General features: G+C 43.6%; 2 protein-coding genes across 2 annotated transcripts in view; one reads left to right on the forward strand and one right to left on the reverse strand.

Moving 5' to 3' along the window:
• Positions 1–19,514, reverse strand: part of LOC135704716 (GTP-binding protein Di-Ras1) — a 457,174-nt gene that overhangs the window by 140,204 nt on the left and 297,456 nt on the right. The window lies entirely within an intron of this gene.
• Positions 1,052–2,702, forward strand: LOC135704681 (membrane-bound alkaline phosphatase-like). The gene is made up of 3 exons (XM_065226157.1): positions 1,052–1,142; positions 1,204–2,303; positions 2,370–2,702. Exons 1-3 carry the CDS (start codon positions 1,067–1,069, stop codon positions 2,700–2,702), a joined length of 1,509 nt encoding a protein of 502 aa, XP_065082229.1. The 5' UTR covers positions 1,052–1,066.

Here is a 19,514-nt window from a genome sequence, read left to right on the forward strand (position 1 = left end):
AAATCAAATAACTAGCAATCAACGTTTCAAGAACGACTACTGATGGGACTTACCCGTTAGTTTTAGAAGCATGTTCCACCGTCTATGACGTAGACGGCCTACAAAGTCTGCACGATGATCCCACCGAAGAATACCAGAGCAAATCGTTTGCTTCTGGTGTATTAATCGCCAGATAGATCTTGAATTAGGACGTAACAGCTTTTGTAAACAATGATTTCTCTCGATGATTTCTCGAAAGTCATGGCTCACCCTGGCGAATCGACATCACCATCGAGTAGGGGAAGACTTCCCCTACCCGATGGATATGTTGGTTTGTGTAGGCGTACCATGAATTCGTAGAAATCAACGAGAGAAGCCATTGTTTACATAAGCTGGTACGCCCTAATTCCAGCTCTATCTAGACTTGAGCTTCCTTTCAGCCTTGTTCGGTCACTTTGATTGCAAAAAATGAGCCTGATGCCACACTATTTACAATCTTCTCACACCCAAGCAAATTAATACCTTCATACCATAGAGCAAACTTCATTTATCGAATGGCGTTATTAGTTTCCGTGGGAATGTTTTGATTCTTGAGAAATTTGCGTTTAAAGCCATTGTTTTCGTTTGGTTGTTCCGCCTATTTGAATTGTTGGTCTAGATATTCACAGATTTTGAGAGCCACATTATTTCATCGATACTGCCGAATGATTTAAGTATGTTTAGAGGTTGCCTTAGGGAAGCTTATCAGGCAATTACATAGGACTTTCTGAGAATATTTAGAAGATTTAAATTTCTTCAATTTGATTCCACCAAAGTTTCCGTATTACTTTAGTTGAATAGAGCAGCTGCAGATAGTTCGGTCTAGACAAACATAGTATCAGTTGCCCACGCATCAGTCAGATGGACCACCGCTTATCACCGAAGCCGCAACGAAATCGTTATCCCAATTCGGTTTTACACCACCAGTTATTCCCTATCAGAGTGTGATAATCTCCAGCGAAGCCACTGAAGGAACCAAATTTATAAAAAGCACATTCCCTTATTTCGGAACACATCCAAGGAAGCACTCAACCGACTACCGTTCACCATGAAGTCTCCGTCAGCTTTCGAGTTGGTGATCTTGAGCTGTCTACTGCTCGGCAGCTCGCAAGCTGTTCCACTTGGTAAGTTCAGATAATTTGGACCTGTTTTGACCTCAATCCTACGATATATTCCGGATTACAGAATCTCAACGCCAATCCAGCGAAGACTACTGGTTCAACAATGCCCAGCAAACGATCGACAACATCGTGCGCCAGCGGGAAAATCGGAACATTGCTAAAAACGTAATCCTTTTCATGGGTGACGGAATGTCCGTTGCAACGGTGGCCATGACCCGTGCCTATGCTGGGGGTGAGGACACAAAGCTGGCCTTCGAGAATTTCCCCTTCATTGGAATGTCAAAGACTTACTGCGTGAACAAACAGGTTCCCGATTCGGCTTGTTCAGCGACGGCGTACTTGACCGGAGTGAAAGGTAACTACGAAACGATCGGAGTCAACGGGAAGATTCCCAGCTACCATTGTACGGCGGAACTGGACGAGTCAACGCACACGTTTTCGATTGCCCAATGGGCGATGGATGCCGGCAAGGATGCGGGACTGGTGACTACCACGAGAGTAACGCATGCTTCACCAGCGGGAGTTTATGCGCATACTTCCAATCGGGATCGTGAAAATGATAACGAGGTGTCCAAGGACGGATGTGATCCGAAAGTAACGTTGGATATTGCCCACCAGTTGATTTATGGAAAGACTGGTCAAGGCTTAAAGGTCGTTTTGGGATGTGGCCGGCGTGAGTTTATGCACAAGTTTAAGGATCCGGAGACTGGAAAAAACGGAAAGAGGAAGGACAGCAGGAATCTGATTGACGAGTGGTTAAATCTGGCAAAGCAGGGAGAGAACCGGTCGTACGTGTGGAATCGCGATGATCTGCTGGGGGTGGACCCCAAGAAAACCGATAAGTTGTTAGGAATGTTTGATCCCAATCATTGCGTGTACAATTTGGAACGAATCCAGGAGAAGATGGATCAAGAACCGACGCTCGCCGAAATGGTTGACAAGGCTACGGATGTGCTGAGCAGCAGTGGTAAGGGATTCTTTTTGTTCGTCGAGGGAGGTAGAATCGATCATGCCCACCATCGGAATTGGGCAAGGCTTTCGTTGGATGAAACGGTGGAATTCTCGAAGGCGGTTGAGCTCGTTCGGCGCAAGTTCAGTGAAGAGGATACCCTCGTTGTGGTCACCTCGGATCACTCGCATGCCGTTACGTACTCTGGATATTCGGTAAGTACTGGAGGAAATTATGCTTGAAGAGATGACGAGTAACGAAGTATTTGTCTGTTTAATCAGGATCGTGGTCAGGACATCCTGGGAGCGCACAACATTGGCAACGACGGCCTTCCGTACAAAACGGTCAGCTATGCCAACGGTCTTGGGTTCTACGACCATGTCAGTCCTTCGGAAGGAGGTCGAGTGAACATTGATGACCAAGACACCACGTGGCGTGAGTTCCGCTATCCGGGAACGCTTCCACTCGAGTCGGAAACGCACAGCGGCGATGACGTAGCCGTTTACGCTTCCGGTCCGTGGGCCCACCTGTTCAAGGGAACCTACGAACAGAACACGATCCCGCACATGTTGGCATACGCGTCGTGCATCGGCGATGGCTTGAAGGCTTGCTAGCAGGATTGGTCGGTTTAAGTAGCTATTAAGTTATCAAATCTCGTTTTTAATACAGTCACAATTTCTAAATAAATCGTCTTTAGACAGGTCAAAATATGTTTGTTTTCTTATATATATATATTCTTCTTCTTCTTCTATTGAATGGCGTTCCGATCTTCTTCTTTTTTCTTGATTTGTTTCTTGTCTATCTTATTTTCCGTACTGCTATCGACACCAGAGAGGCAACTCGCACATCTGGACCCTACCTATCGACCCATCAACTCATGGACCGGGGACGAACGGCTTTACGAAGGAAGGCGTGATCAGAGATTTTCTGCCTCAGAAAATCCCAGCGGCGCTGACTGAGATTGAACCCAGGCCCTTTGAGGTGAGTGGCAATCAGGTTTACCACTATTTGGGACATAATATCTCAAGCAGTTATGGCATAATCATAAGCAAAATGATATTTTTTCGCTCTCATACGCTCTCAATATATCGCGCAATATTGGAACAAAATATCATGCTTGAAATTGATTTTGCAAGTTCCTTTGATATTGCGAGACTATTCACAACATTAAAAAAAGTTAGGGGTTGTATCCTAGACACGCCCGTAGATTTGACGTAGGATTCCGAAGGGTAGTTTCGATGTCACAGCAAAAGTATAGTAAATATTAAATTGATTTCTTAGCTCGTTAGTAGTGAAACATAGGTTGAAATTCGGAAGCAATTTGAGAGTTCTGTTTTTAAGGTACAAGCCAATCCTGGACGATATGCTTTGGATTTAATCCCTTTATGAAGAGCTTTGAGTGGGTTGGTTTATTTCCTTTAAATTCCGTTATAATTGCTTATCTTTTGACAGATACGCGTATTTCGTCTACTACTTGCAGACTTCATCAGTGCCAAGTACTCAACACCACTGAAGAATCCATCTTTTATATACGAGTTATATACTAATCAATAGGTACTCAAAATCAGCAGGTATCCACTGCCATGTCAAAATTTACCTAAACACGTACCTAAATTCAGTCTCCAAATTTCCATTGATGAAGTCTGCAAGTAGTAGACGAAATACGCGTATCTGTCAAAAGATAAGCAATTATAACGGAATTTAAAGGAAATAAACCAACACACTCAAAGCTCTTTGGATTTAAGCTCTTACTCTTTAGTTAACTCTTTTAACTCTTTTTTGGCATAATTCTCTTAATAGGAGGGGCTTAACATTTGCATCAAAAGGTATAAAGAAAGGTACCGTCTGGCATGCTCAGTGCTTGGTATCAATATTTCTGTTGTTCCAACCACGAGATATCCGCGATAAATCATATAGATTCGAGATTTTTTTACTTTTTCTAGCGTCCTGAAGAAAACCTTACGAAGTGTTTCTGGTTATTTGACATGGTCATGTGGTATTCGGTCATTGCGAGAATTGTTAATGTGCCACTTCAATACTTGACGCATCTGACCACAAACGTTTGATTGCTGGGTACATTATCAAAGAGCTTTGGGGTGATGATGCTGGCAACAAGGCGAGCGAACGTTTAATGAAAATTAACTCTTAAACAACAATAATTTATGGTGGTTCTGAAAAGAACCGTTTTGTCGTGATGGTTGAGTAATGCTGAGCTATTAGGGTATTCAACACGGATGCAGCTGACGAGCTGTATGTTGTTTGGAACGAGGGTGACGAGCTCGGCATAGATGGCCCACAGCGGCTCACGACGAGCAACTCAATCCGATCAGCGGTTGCGGGCAGCCTTGATAGCTGCTTGCGGGGAGCCTTTCGTTGTGTACTGGAGAACACCACCACCACACGCGGTGATTGAATAAACAGCGTTCGGTGAGACCGGATGGAATTCAATTTTGAAATCTGTGTTAGGGAAAGCGCTTTTCGCAGACAACCGATGACCATTTTAATTATCATAGCAACAGTTGTACATTCGTTACACATTTTCAATAGCGACATTTTGAAAAATGATAAATGCTTAATTTTAATAGACTCGTAGAAAAATTTCCTATCGATTTGCTTATTCTGAATTGAAATCCATCATCTCTGGATCACAATCAGACCACTTTCATGCCGCAACCGACTGGATTCTGAAATTGTACTGCCAATTTTGCCTTAAAAATATATGGTATGTTACATTTAAACATATGAAATACTCTTTATCAAGTTTATGGTGGTCTTGAAAAGGACCAGTTTGTCGTGATGGTTGAGCAATGCTGAGCTATTAGGGTGTTCAACGGATGAAACTGGCGAACTGTAAGTTGTTTGGAACGAGGGTGATGCGCTTGACATAGATGGCCCACCGTGAGTCACGAAGATGGATCCCGATCAGTATCGGTGAGGCTTCTTCCTCCTTCTTCGGTAATGGACGCTCATGTGGGCTACAGCTCGGTGCTTGCGGGCAGCCTTTCGTTGTGGTGATTGAATATGCACCTTTCAGTGAGACAGGATCGAATTCGATTTTGAAAGCTGTGCTAGGAAATGCGCTTTTTGCAAGCAATTGGTGATAGTTTTGATCACTAATGCAACACGCAGAAAAATTTATCGTTGAAACAAAAATATTTGAGGTAAATTTAAACGCAAACTCAGTTTGTTCTAGCCACAAAAATAAACAAGGTTTATTTCAAACGTATTCCATATTTGATGTCATGTAATATTAATGTTTAAAATAAAAATAATGCTACGTTTGTTTTAAAAATATTCGTGTTGAAAATAAACGTGAATATATTTGTTTGGTTTGACAACAATTATGCGAACAAAAATAAATATGTTTATTTTAAACACGCTTCTTATGTTAGAAAGAAACATACTTAATTTTAAATTATATTAGCATTTGAATGCAAGATAAAGCAGAAAAATGGATTGCCAAGAGATGAAAAAACGATCTGCAGGAAGATCCCGAATTCAGTTTGATTGCAATGCCCGTTGCAATGTAGGATTGGAAATGCAGGAATCGGAAGAAGATGAGGATGATGAGAAACCGTTGAGTTCGGTAAGGAAGGAGGATGAATGCAGCATTGATTTTAGTAAGAAGTTGATCCAACAAATTAATCAGCCGAGTCAGGATTGTGTGAATATGATAAAGCTTGCTGAAGTTTCGAAGCGAATGGAAAATGAGTGGATGAAGTTGGAGCAATTACGGAAAGAGCAAGAACACCAGGCAGGTGTAAATGAGGAGCATGTTTCGGATCTGCTTGTGGCAGGAGAGAGGATCAAAGACAAAAGCTCGAAGCAAACAGGAAGAAATTACTTTTTCAGGGGGGTGGGAGGGGCTGGAGCATCCGGAATAGATTCAAAATCCATTTCGGATTTTCGTTTCCCTTTGTTAATTGCTGGGGCAATTTTTTTTTCCGAATGTAAACAAGAAGGAAAAAATGCAGGGCACGCTAAAAATCGTTTACCCAAATTCTATATTGTTGAAATAAACATGCTTCTGACTTTAATTCAAATATATATATATTTTTGTTGCAAACATGGTTTTAATTTATTTTGAATTATTCATATGTTTATAGAATGAACATTTTTATTTTTGATTTAAATGAAAAAAAATTCGGTTCCGTGAACCTATGTGACCTAGTGACATATTGAAAATTAATAAAGTGTTCAATTAAGCAGATTTGTAGCAAAATTTCAAATCGATTGGCCTGTTGAGAATTAAAATCCATCCAATATTGACAGAGCTATATGTGATCAAAACCTGACCACTTTTCGTAATGCGGTCAATTTTGTTTTTTGAAATTGCTACCCCAATATGTTGCCGAAAGACGTAATCCAACGTCAAAAGGAACGGAGAAAGGGTTGGCTCGATTCATAAATGACACATTGCATATCGTTTTTCTTAGAAAGTGAAAATGTAGTTTGTTATCTCTCTTCAGGTACTCTTCACCGATGGAAGCTTCTTAAAATTCAAACTCACCAGCTTTGTAAGCTTGATATTCGGAGCTATGATATCACCGCTTATAATATAACTACGCAGTTGTTTGCTTGTTGATTTGTGTCTACGAAAATCAAGCGTGATCATGGTCATTGGTGAGACTTGAGTTTCTGATACTTTCCCTGCACTGAACTCAAGGATGATTTTTCAAAACGACGTATCTGCTTTTTAAAAGAATGATACAAATGTACCTTTGTCGAAACTCTTAGCTCGCTTATCGATGTCCACGTCGATAACTCTTATTGAATATGTTGTAACTCATTGTTCACCTTATCCAAAGTTTCTATCCGAATCGATTGGCATTCCGCTGATGATTGTTCTCAACGGCTCACTTCAGAGTTTCAGGCCTATTCTGCGAGTCATGTGACTATCCATGCAAATCAAATGAAGAGTCAGACATGAGGCCCCTGGTTGCTATCCAGCTTGACTCGTCCTCCTTCCCAACGCTAACAAACTCCTAGCCAGGTATTGACATAAGGGTGATGCGGAGGGCTACTGAAAACAATAGATTTATGACAAAGAAGATTCTAGACTAAAAACCATTCGCAAAATTCCTAACCGGAACAAAATTATAAATAACGGGTCTTGGAATTTGTTGATGATCCTACAATGTCGCTCGTGAATGCCGTTTTCAATGTAGCAAACATTGAACGTGTGAAGTCACGAGTCGAGAAGATTGTAGCGTCCGTAATTAGTTCGATGATAAGGAATATATTCGGGCAGGCACGTTTAGCGAGATCTGCTCACGAAAATTGGGACAATCACACAGGTAGAATATGAACAACCGTTGGTGGTTAAATCGTGTCCAAAAGCCTGACTGACAGAGATTCCAATCTAATCAGCTGACACAGTGGGGTAAATTGTATGGGTCAAACAATGTTCGCAATGCGAACTGCACGCTTCGAAAACTTCATGGAATTTTACTCAAATGATATACAATTACGTCCGTAATCGACTCAAATGACACACAATTACGTCCGTTAGTATTTTGACGTAAAATGAAGCAAAATAGAAATTTTACTCGTGCAAGATTGTTGACATGGAAAATTGTAGGATTTTTCATAGATTTACATTACAGGTTGAACCAAATCCGCAATTTGGTGTTTGGTGAATTCTGGCACAACATGTGAAAAGATCCAATGAACCAAATGTGAATAATGATTTTAAACATCGATGATTTGTGGATTAAAGTTCATTCAGGCACATCGACTGTAAAGTAAATTTTGTTTAACAGATGCTGATGTCGGTTTTTATTTCAAGCTAAAGTTCTGGCCGACAACAACTCAGCAGCACGAGACTCCTCGAACTGCGTCTCAGAGTCGGCGCACTACTGGGCAAACTGGATAGGCTACATGGACTAAAGCGCACTCAAGCTTTCAAATGAACTGAAACACAGATCGGATCAACTTAAACACTGTAGCGTAGAGAACTTCTTCAGCCTAAGCGCCCATTTTGGGCCTACCAAGCAGAAAACATAAAATAAATCCAATATTCCCAAATACAAATGAAGCGCTCTGACCGAATCAATCTTTATCTTCATCCGATAGGCCGAAGTGAATTCATTGGCGTTTCAATGTGTTAGGCCGAATTTAGAATCCGTAGGTCGAGCAGTGCTATACTTTTAACAATATCTCAACAATTTGTTTCTCTTTATCAAATCTTACGGTACGCACGGAAAGGTAAATAAATTTGGAAGCCATCAGTAATAATAACATTTTGTTTGGTTCTGAACAACACTAGATTAAGAAAGACTAAGTGCGGGTTGTGCTTAATAGGCCGGAAATGGGATAGTTAACCCTATTTCTCCAAATTAACTATGGTGTGGATTGTGTGGGAAGGTCGATTTTCTGGCACATTCCTTTGACGACGATGAGTACTTCGACGAATGCTGTCCAGCGAACAGTGGTGGTACGATTACTTAAGTTTAACGTTTTTTCCTTAACATTTGATACTTTGCACAATGACCATAGAGAAGACACAAACACAAACTGGCAAGCAAAAAATTTCATGGCATTTCTAAACTATTTTCTGCAGGCGACAGATCATTTTCGCACAATGAAGCAGACAAGACCATTCCCTTATTCTGTTGCCTACTACTGAGGCAAAATCTGATAATATCACCCCCCGAGTATCTAGACAGAAAACCTTAGTTTCACGTACTGACTTACAAATTGTAGATGTCTCCACCGTACGTAAACAATGGGTTCAGCCATCGTTGGTGGCACAACTTTTTTTTACTTTAGAAAATATGTTGTTGTTTCACTTCATGTGGACGTCGAAAGCAGGCCAAATGAAATTAAGCTTCATTATTTGGTCTGATATGGTTAATTCCTTTGGGGCATCTGGGACATACCCGGAACTGACCAATGTGATCCGCGGCGCTCGAAATGGCCACAATTGAATTGGTTATCATGTTTTGAAGTAATTTGTTTTGTCACATGATAGGTTTTATTCCTGGATACGGCGGATCACCGTCTGACATGGACACCACAAGCGACGCAGCGGGCGACGCGGACGACTTCGACGCCTCAGATCGTTATGATATCCGGCACTCCGCTAATCGGAGCCACGAAAGTGTCGACTCGGCAACCGCCTTTCCGAAGCCGTAAAGCTGGAGCCCGTCAACTTTCTGACTCAATGGAACATTAATGGGTTTCTCCAGCACGATATTGACCAGCCTGTTAACCCGAGTGGCAGTCAAAACCGTGACAACGCCGAGTCTACCATCTTGTACCCCACGCCTGCACTGCCCACGCCGGTGAACCTTGTTCTCCAGTGGAATATAAACGGATTCCATGGCCGCCTAGGGGAATTGGAGCTCCTCTGCCAAAGCGATGCCCCCTGGATAATCTCTCTACAAGAGGTCAACAAAGTCACAACCGACCAACTGAATCGTTCGCTGGGAGGGAGATACAATTGGAGTTACAAGCGCTGCGCCAATTTCAGGCACTCCGTGGCCATCGGGGTGCTTAGGAGCATTCCACACGAAGTTCTTGACCTCCAAACTGACCTGCCAATCGTCGGCGTCCGCCTTAAGAACGCCGCTAACTTAGCTATCGGCTGTGCGTACCTGCCCTGCGGACGGATAGCCAATCTGGATAGAGACTTAAGTGCAGTTATTTTCAAGTTTCCGGAACCGCGGCTTTTCGTCGGCGACATCAACGGGCACCATCCGGACTGGGGCAGCCCTCGCCCAGATCCCAGAGGTTCTATCCTGGCGAGAATTTTTGAGAGAGAGGACTTGGTGGTCCCACCTTTTTTAATGGACGGCACACCACCGCGATCGACATTGCCACTGCCAGCCGATCTACAGTGGACAGGGCACAGTGGAATATCAGTACCGACCTGCACGGTAGTGACCACTACCCGATCCGCATACAGCTTTCCGTAGGTGCGGTTCCCCCAACGACTCGGAGACCCAGGTGGCGCTTCGAGGAAGCCGACTGGGACGCTTTCAGGGAGAAATCCGACGCTCTCTTTCAGCAACGCGAACCGAATGACATCTCCAGCTTCACGAAAGTACTCTACGACGCTGCAACACTATCCATCCCAAGGACTAGTAGCGTACCCGGGCGAAAAACCCTACGTTGGTGGAACGAGGATACCAAATGTGCGGTAAAAGCGCGACGCAAAGCCTTACGCCGGCTTAAGCGCCTAGCCTTAGACGATCCTGGTAGACGATCCGCTTCCTGCTTCCATCTCTCGTGCAGACAGGTGATCCGTGACGCAAAGCGATCCTGCTGGATGGATTTCCTGGATTCAATCGACGAATCCCAATCGTCGAGCGACTTGTGGAATCGCGTCAACGCTCTGAGTGGCAAGCGGCGGTCTACTCCACCTACTATCCAAGCTCATGGCACCACGATCTCAGAACCGAAGGACATCGCTGACAATTTAGGGAACTATTTTGCCGGCCTGTCCACTGTCAGTGGCTACGACAGCGATTTCGTCCAGCGCGTCAAACCTTCCACAAGCAGCATTCGTGACCTGCGAATTCCACCCGATGTCCCTTCCCTCCAGATCAACGATGCTCTTACCTTCCAGGAGCTTCAGTTTGCCCTCGGCAGCAGTACTGGTAAATCTGCCGGGCCGGACGAGATTGGATACCCGGTGTTAAAAAACCTCTCCCTCGACGGAAAAACGAGGCTACTCGCCCTCTTCAACGACCTATGGCTCACTGACTCGTATCCGCACCTCTGGAAACAAAGCCTGTTGTTCCGAAGAACAACGCGGCGAGTGGAGAAGCCTCCTCCTTTAGGCCGATTGCGCACACTTGCTGCGCGGCAAAAGTGATGGAGAGAATGGTAAATCGTCGACTTAGGCAGTTCCTGGAGTCTAACAGTCTCCTTGACGAACGGCAGCATGCATTCCGGCAAGGACATGGCTCCTCCACTTACTTTGCAGCCCTCGGGAATGTACTCAAGGAAGCCCAGGACAACGGTCACCATGTGGAGTTAGTATCCCTTGATATTTCAAAGGCGTTCAACAGGACGTGGACGCCTGGCGTCATCAGGCAGCTCATCGGCTGGGGCCGCAATTTGTACGGAATTTCCTCCTTGATCGTACCTTCCAGGTGACTGTCGGGAACACTCGATCGGATCCGTTCCCCGAGGAAACTGGAGTGCCCCAGGGATCCGTCATAGCGGTTACGCTATTCCTGGTGGCAATGAACGAGGTGTTCAGCCGACTGCCCAAGAACGTGCACGTAATCGTCTATGCCGACGACATACTCATCGTCGTAACGGGACGAACGACTAAACGGACCAGGAATATTGCCCAAGCAGCTGTCTCCGCCGTCAGCAGGTGGGCGCTTTCTGTTGGTTTCCAGCTCTCCGCTCCAAAGAGTGTACGGTGCAATATCTGCCACTCGGGCCATCTGATTCGGGGACCACCGATCACCATCCAGGACCATCCCATTCCGCTTAAGAAAACAGTACGTGTTCTGGGAGTAGTTCTGGATCGGACTCTAAGTTTCGACCAGCACTTCAGATCGGTGAAAGAAAACTGTCGTAGCCGCATCACCATCGTCAGGACAATATCCCGCCCGGACCGCTCCAGTAACCGCGAGATCCACCTTCGTGTCGCCCGGGTTGTTATCGACAGTCGACTTTTCTACGGCATTGAAATTGCCTGCTTAGCCACCGAGAAGCTGAACCGCATCCTCGCTCCGGTATACAATACAATATCGTATCCGGCCTTCTACCTTCCACGCCTGCAGACGCTGCTTGTGCGGAAATCGGAGTCTTCCCTTTCCGCTATCGATCTGCTGCAGCTACTGCTACGAAAGCCGCTGCCCTCGCTGCTAAGACATCCGGGAATGATAGGGTCTTTCTCCTCAATGAGAGGAACAGAGCCCTCCGCACTGCAGCCAACCTTGACCTCCCCCCGGTGGCCAGGGTCCACTTTCATGGAGAGAAAAGTTGGCGATCTAACGTTATCAAAATAGATAAGCGGATTAAGAGAGGATTCCAAGCCGGAGATAACTCTGTAGCGTTGAGGCGTTCAGTGTTGCAGAACTTCTTGGGTCGGTCTATCCGGGGTACGTTCATCGCGATCACGGGCTGGAGTGGGACTCGGAGTGGCAGGACCAAACTCCGCAACAAGTCAAAGTCTACCGGAGGAGTGTTCCGTTTTTTCCGCAGAAGCCGCTGCTATTCTTGATGCGGCCATCACTCCTGCAGATCAACCGATCCTTGTGCTAACGGACTCACACAGCGTCATCCAGGCGCTGGAAGCCGAAGCCCCGAGCCACCCCTGGATACAAGCCATTACACGATATGCCCCACCCTCAACCGTTTTTACGTTGATTCCCGGGCACTGCGGTGTTCCTGGAAATGAGGCTGCGGACAGGCTGGCGGGATCCAGTCCATCTGGTCCCCGCTTCACCAAGAACGTACCACTCCTAGACGTCAAGCGTTGGATCACGAATATTATCATGGAAGCCTGGCAGGAGGAATGGTTTCAGTCGCGGACCACTTTCCTGAGAAAGATCAAAGAAACCGTACGACCCTGGTAAGACAACCACAAGTACAAGGACGAACGGATCATTTCAAGACTCCGGACCGGCCATGCGAGGATTTCCCACAATTTTGGTGGGACACCCTTCCACAAGGTTTGTCCAATCTGCAGCATCCCTGCCTCGGTGGAACACGTGCTGTGTGTCTGTCCAGAGTTTCAGAGGCTACGTGAACAACAGCGACTCCCAGAGAACATCAGGGAGCTACTTGGCAACGACCCCTCGACGCTGGCTGCGCTGATTGCTTTCTTGAAGGACGCCCACCTGTACAACTAAATCTAGCACTCTCGTCGTTGGCTGCGCCGTCCGTGTTCTTCCACCATCCTATTTTCCTACCGTCGGGGTATCTCTGCCGGACTGGGGCACTGTCTCTTACGGTGGAGCTCTACCTTGTTCGCGCATCTATTCCTCACCACAGTCCCGATGTAACTCCCATTTTACATTAAGTTTTTTTTTTTAAATGTTGTCTCAGAGCCAGTTTTACGTTACGTTAATGTTAGACTGAAACGTTTTCTTAGAGGCAGGCCCTAAGCCTGACCTTCTACTATCAAATGTGATGAACTAGCCTACGGCTAAAAATCACAAAAATAAAGAAAAAAAAATTCCTTATCGGTCAAATTTAGTATCATGGCTCACATTCCCCGAAATATGTTCCTACCACATTTCCAGCACCAGTTGACCGATTCTGAATCTGTTCAATAATGCTCTATGGACGAGGCTATGGGATCATGATACTTTTCATTTGGTGGTTTTTGCTTGCAATTCGCATTAGTTATTACCGATAAATACGACTTAGCTCCAAAAATGCGTGTTTATCGGAAATAGTTGACCGATTTTTAATTTGATCAACAGCATTCAATGTGACCATAATATCTTTTTTTAGCTGGTTGTTTCGTTTATTTGGTTATGTGGTTGCTGACAAACGCCACTTAGTTCGAGAATTTCGCGATTTTTGGGTCTTGTTCCGTCCATGTCTGCGGGATCAGTTGTTCGATTGAAAATCTATTAATTAACACCCGCATTAACAATAACCATAAGAAGCGCCTAACCACCAATTCGGGTTTTCATACTAACTTAATTTGGTATGGTCATACCATCTATGATATCTTTAGTGTATGGTACATGTTTATTAGGGCATTCTATAGAATCATGGTACCTTTCATTAGATGGCTGTTGCGTTCAGTTCGGTAGAGTGGTTGCCGAGAAATTCGTTTAAGAAAAAAAGTAGAAGGGTCTGTGTCTAGGGGCACAGAACGGAAGCTTGACGTAGGACCGCTAGTGGACGGAACAAATGTGAACATTTAGTTCTTTTAATTGATCAATCATCAATTATCTTAACTCTTTCCGTTTTTTATTTGTAAGCATATCATATTTGTAGTATTTATTTCAAAGAGAAAGTTGACGAAGGAAATCCAAGCGACTGTCAACTTGAGTATTTTCGATTCATCTACCCGACTTTAAAAGGTGTATTTTGACTTTTTTGTTATATATGGATTTTTAAGTTTTGTGCATTTTGGTATTAAAATGTATTTAATTCACCCCTCACAGGATTTCCTTCCAAATTATATGAATGGGGCGGAGCGGAAAGTATTGTTTGTGCAGAATATGTAAAAAAGGAGGGACTTTGAGCGATTGAACTCGTGAGAGCTAATTTTCTCACAAATTTGATTTTATTGGCTTTCTGGGGACTGAATATACACCCAAAGCGAATTATTCCCACTTCTCTAAAATTCTATATGGATTTTTAACACTTTCTACCAGCGTGTTCTGGAAAATGGTCGGACGATGATTAATCTCACCAATACATTCGGGCCTACAATTCCACACCTTCTATAGAGAACAGGTTGAGCCTTGATAGCTAGCTGCTTGTGGGAACTGATGACCTTGACAAATGTCCAAATAATACTCTTAACAAATTTATGGTGGTCCTGAAAAGGACCGTTTTGTAGTGATGGTTGAGTAATGCTGAGCTGAGCACGACGAGCTACTGATTCCGATCCTAGCCTAGCGGTAAGACTTCTTCCTCCTTCTCTATGGTTGCTCATATGAGCTCTGCAGCTCGCTGCTTGCAGGCAGCCTTTCGTTGTTGTTGTTGTTGAAAGCACTCCTGCTGCTGCTGCTACTGCTGCTGCTGGACTGGACACCAGTGGGACCGCATCGAATTCGATTTTTAAGTCTGTGTTAGGAAATGCACTGTTTTCAGGCATTCGGTGATAATTTTGATCACCATTGCAACAGTTGGACATTTGGTATTTTTCAATAGTGACCTATTGAAAATTAACTAAATGTTCATTTTAGCAGATTGGTAGATAAATTTCCAATCGTTTGGCTTGATTAGAATTGAAATCTATCTGCTATTGGTCGAAACCTGACCTCTTTTCGTAATGCTGTGCATTTTGGTTTTTTGAAATTGCGTGGATTCTATAGATCCTGTGGAGATCTATCTAGCCCTGATGTAGGGGAAATGTATGTCATGTCAGCCTAAGTGTCCCTAATTTGGACCCATACATAAATTCAGCAATCGACTAAATTTTCAATAGCAACCAAAAATATCCATTAGTACCGTCCCAATGACGCGTTCATCTAGATATAATTGATAAATAGCAGATTTTTAGCGATGGACCCAATCTTAGATCCATAGGCCAACATTAGAGCCATTTCCCCTATGAGGGAAAAATGTAAACTTTGCGGGGGACGATGTCTTAACACTGGAAAGCAATTTTGTGAAATGCATGATGATTTTGTTTGATTATATTTATTTGTAAAGGTGCCGGGAAATACCAGTTGGCGATTTGTTTTTTATGATAACTCCTTACTTGAAAACAGGTAAAAACTCACAAACAGGCTGCTTTTTCATGGTATACAGTGTGATAATTCAATAATCATTAAATTATCTCAACATTTAGTGGCAAACCATTCATAAACATTCTAAAAATTCTATAATCCACATTAAATGTCATATGTAAGCGCCGATTGAAACAATCTTTTCGACGGCACTACAAGGGTGATTGATTAAACGAAAGAAACGAATCGTGCGGAATGAAAGCCGAGGAAAAACTAATTGCATCAATATATTCAGGCTTACAATTCCACACCTTCTATAGACAGGTTGAGCCTTGATAGCTAGCTGCTTGCGGGAACTGATGACCTTGACCAATGTCCAAATAATACTCATTAACACATTTTTGGTGGCCCTGAAAAGGACCGTTTTGTAGTGATGGTTGAGTAATTCTGAGCTGGGTGTTCAATACGGATGAGGCTGTTGAGCTGTATGTCGTTTGGAGCGAGGGTGACACGCTTGGCTTAGATGACCGACCCGCAGCGACTCACGAAGAGCTACTGATTCCGATCCATAGCATAGCGGTGCAGCTTCTTCTTCCTTTGATGGTTGCTTATGTGGGCTCTGCAGCTCACTGCTTGCAGGCAGCCTTTCGTTGTTACTGGAGAACAATTTTCAACGCCACACGCCGAAAGCACTGCTACTGCTGCTACTGCTGCTACTAATTTCGACGACCGAACACCACTACACAGTGGTGTGGTCGTTGGGAGCGTGTGGTTCTGAGTATGGCGATGAGTGTGCAAAATATTACGCAATTCCATCCTCCCTATTCGCACGCACCCGAGGATCGGAGGCGATTGCCACTCGACTTGTTTTGTCTACTTACTACTCTCTGACGACTGTGCTGGAGAAGCAGCATATGCATGTAGGTAATTGGTGGATTTGTTAGTTAATTCGACGCTTTTGGACAATGCTGGACATTTACCAGTTTTTCAATAGTTTATTGTTGAAAATCAGCAATTAAAAAGCATCGATACGTAGCCATATTTCTGATCGATTGGTGATAAAATTATTGAAAATGGACCAGGGGCAGCTGAGTTATTAACGTTCAAAATCTTTCTTAATTTGTTACATGTTTCATTTTCAGTTTTCACAAAGTGTACCCCCATATAGAAATCAAAGACGTAGTCCTACGTCAACATGTGTTACGCGCTCTCACACACACCTACACAGACAGACATTTTCCGAACGCGTCATGTTGAGTCGATTAGATAACTATGAGAAAAAATATCAATGTTTTTACAAAAACAAAGCTTAAAACCCGAATTTATCCACCTATGGTGTGATCAGACCCTTCTTACTTATTCAAGTTTATTTATTTTATTGTCATTATCAGTGACCAAGCCCCCCACCCCCGTGTCATCCAGTGACGCTACGCCACTGCCTGGGGGTACCCGGAATATATCCGGGTGTAGTCTATTTGGTGAGGCTACCAATCACCTTATCATCGTATTTTAATGTGATTTAATGGGTTTTAATTCAATTCATATTCAAGCAACTTCCCCGGGGTACCCGGAACATGTCCAAGTGTGTCCAATGTGGTCTGGAACACTTAACACGACTTGCATTGATCTTATTTTTGAATTCTGTAGTAATTTGATGTGTCGCATAAGAGATGAACAAGCCTATGGCTAAAAATCTCTATAATAAAGAAAAAAAAATGATGTGTCGCATGATGGTTTTGATACGTTTTCCGTTAAATCCAGCGTGAAGGCCCATATTCACCGGATCTTATTCCGGCCATATCTCCGGAACCGGTTCACCGATTCCAAAACCGTTCAATAGCGTTCAATGGGACCCCAAGACCTATCATTTGGCGCCGAGTTTGTCCAAATCGGTTGAGCGGTGGCTGAGAAACGTGAGCGCATTCATTTCGTTACATACACACACACATACACACATACACGCATACACACATACACGCATACACACATACACACACAGACATGTTCCGATCTCGTCGAGCTGAGTCGAATGGTATATGACACACGGCCCTCCGGGCCTCGGATCGATAGTCGGTTTTTCAAGTGATATCTATACCCTTCTTTGTAAGAAGGGTAAAAACAAAAATAAGCCTCGATTTATGAACAATATAAGGGTCATTCCAGCTCAAGTGGGTACAGAGTTTTAAAAAATTGTGGTCGATGTCACCGGTTTGAGCCAAACTTGGCCAAAACGCTTATTTTGGAATTTTGAACAAACGCTTTTTTTGATTTTGCTCTAAAGTGCCTAGATCCTTCTAGGCTGCCTACAACCCTGGATTTTCGAGATTTTGTAAAGTTCAACTTTCAGAAGATATTGCTCCGAAACGTCAATTTGAAGGTTTTTTTTTTTTAAATGTAGATTCACATAGATGTACCCACATTTTGTTTTTGTTGTAATAACTACTGTAAACAGGCAGGTATCCAAATTGTAAAAAAATGGCCTATTTTCACCATGGGCGGGATTTTTAATTTCTTAATATTTTGGGCTCAAATTTTCACCACACTTTGGAAAACTCTTCTACTGGATGTGTTTCCAAGGGCAAATGATTTGGACAAACAGTTTTTGAGATATGACCAGATAAGTCACTCATCTGGTCAGTTAATCAATGTTTTTTTTTAAATTCCTTCACCTTCAAATTGACGTTCTAAGATTACGAATAACTTACTTGATTGTAGATCAATCTCTTCTGAAAGATGATTTTTTTTTTTTAAATCTCGAAAATCCAGGGTTGTAGCCGAGAAGGATCTAGGCACTTCAGAGCAAAATCAAAAAAGGCATTTGTTCGGAATGTCAAAATAAGCGTTTTGGCCTAGCTTGGCTCAAATCAGTGACATCGACCAAAGGGGGTGTACATACATGAGCTGGAATGACCCATATATGAATTTCATAAGCGCAACTTATGAATTATTTTTCGTCTAACATGAGGTAACGGTTGTACACGGCGAATGAGAGCAGCCCAAATTTGAGTTTAGTTTGCCCATAAATTACAGAAAGTGCAGGAACTCAGCGATGAATAAATTTGCCTCATATTTTTCCAGGTTTTTCCAGGTTTGTCCAGGAAAAAAATTACCGAATATGAGAAAAGTAAAGATTGGATTCACTCAGTCTGTTGGTACTACTCCTAGACTGAGTGAAATTTTCTTCAATTTTCATCATTTTCCGGCAGGTTTTCCACATGAGGCAATATTATTCATAGCTGAGTTCCTGCACTTTTGGCGATTATGAGTGAACTAAACTCAAATTTGGGTCGTTCTCATTCGCCGTATACGCATTTAGCCATACCATTTTCCCAAGCGTTGACAAACGAGTGGTCCAGACACAGGACCCGCAGTCTCATCGTCCATGGTTCTGTACCAGTCTGCTCCGTTGACATTTTTTATGTCGACATTATTTTTTATAAGCAAATCAATTAAATTCTTACCGATTTCTTGTGGCTAAAATTCATAAGTGTTTCTTATGTCTCTTTGCTTTTTGCCTCAGTGCAGTGAATTACTTACTTTACTCAAAGGTCCTGTACACCACCGGCTCACTTTTGCCTTGACCTGGGCCCCAGGTCAGATTTCTATCGTCTTGCTTTATTTCCTTGTTGAGGCTCTGCCACCATGAGCCCCTGGGTCTGCCTCTGCTGCGATGTGATGCCGAAATCCAATACAACGCTTGCTTGCAGATTTCGTTTCCACCCCGTCGAAGTGTGTGGCCGACCCACCTCCACTTTCACTCACGAATTTCTGTTGCTATCGGCTTCTGATGACATCGACGATGGAGCTCGGCATTCAAGATCCAGTTGTTAGGCCACCAGGCGTATAACAACACAGATTTCACGGTCGAGTTGATAATTCGGATTTTGGTGCGTTGACTTATCTGGTTTGATCTCCATACGTTTCTTAAACTCGCAAAGGCAGCCCTAGCCTTCTTGATTCGTGCACTTATGTCGCTCTTGGTCCCACCGTCCGGCGCAATTTAGCTGCCAAGATATTGGAAACTTTCGACCTTCTCCACTATTTGCCCCGCTACCGTTAACTTGGAATGGTTTCCCTTGTTGACATCCAACGATTTGG

Source organism: Ochlerotatus camptorhynchus, unplaced genomic scaffold (assembly GCF_037179485.1).
Source record: "Ochlerotatus camptorhynchus isolate MF236.1 unplaced genomic scaffold, CSIRO-AGI_Acam_v1.1 ptg000246l, whole genome shotgun sequence".
Classification (NCBI taxonomy): Eukaryota; Metazoa; Arthropoda; class Insecta; order Diptera; family Culicidae; genus Ochlerotatus; species Ochlerotatus camptorhynchus.

What these genes read in the sequence shown, in the direction of transcription:
- LOC135704681 (XM_065226157.1), top strand. Translation starts at nt 1,067, where the DNA reads ATGAAGTCTCCGTCAGCTTTCGAGTTGGTGATCTTGAGCTGTCTACTG. An exon ending in CTCGCAAGCTGTTCCACTTG is followed by an intron (nt 1,143 to 1,203) that starts GTAAGTTCAGAT and finishes TCCGGATTACAG; the next exon opens with AATCTCAACGCCAATCCAGC. An exon ending in TTACGTACTCTGGATATTCG is followed by an intron (nt 2,304 to 2,369) that starts GTAAGTACTGGA and finishes CTGTTTAATCAG; the next exon opens with GATCGTGGTCAGGACATCCT.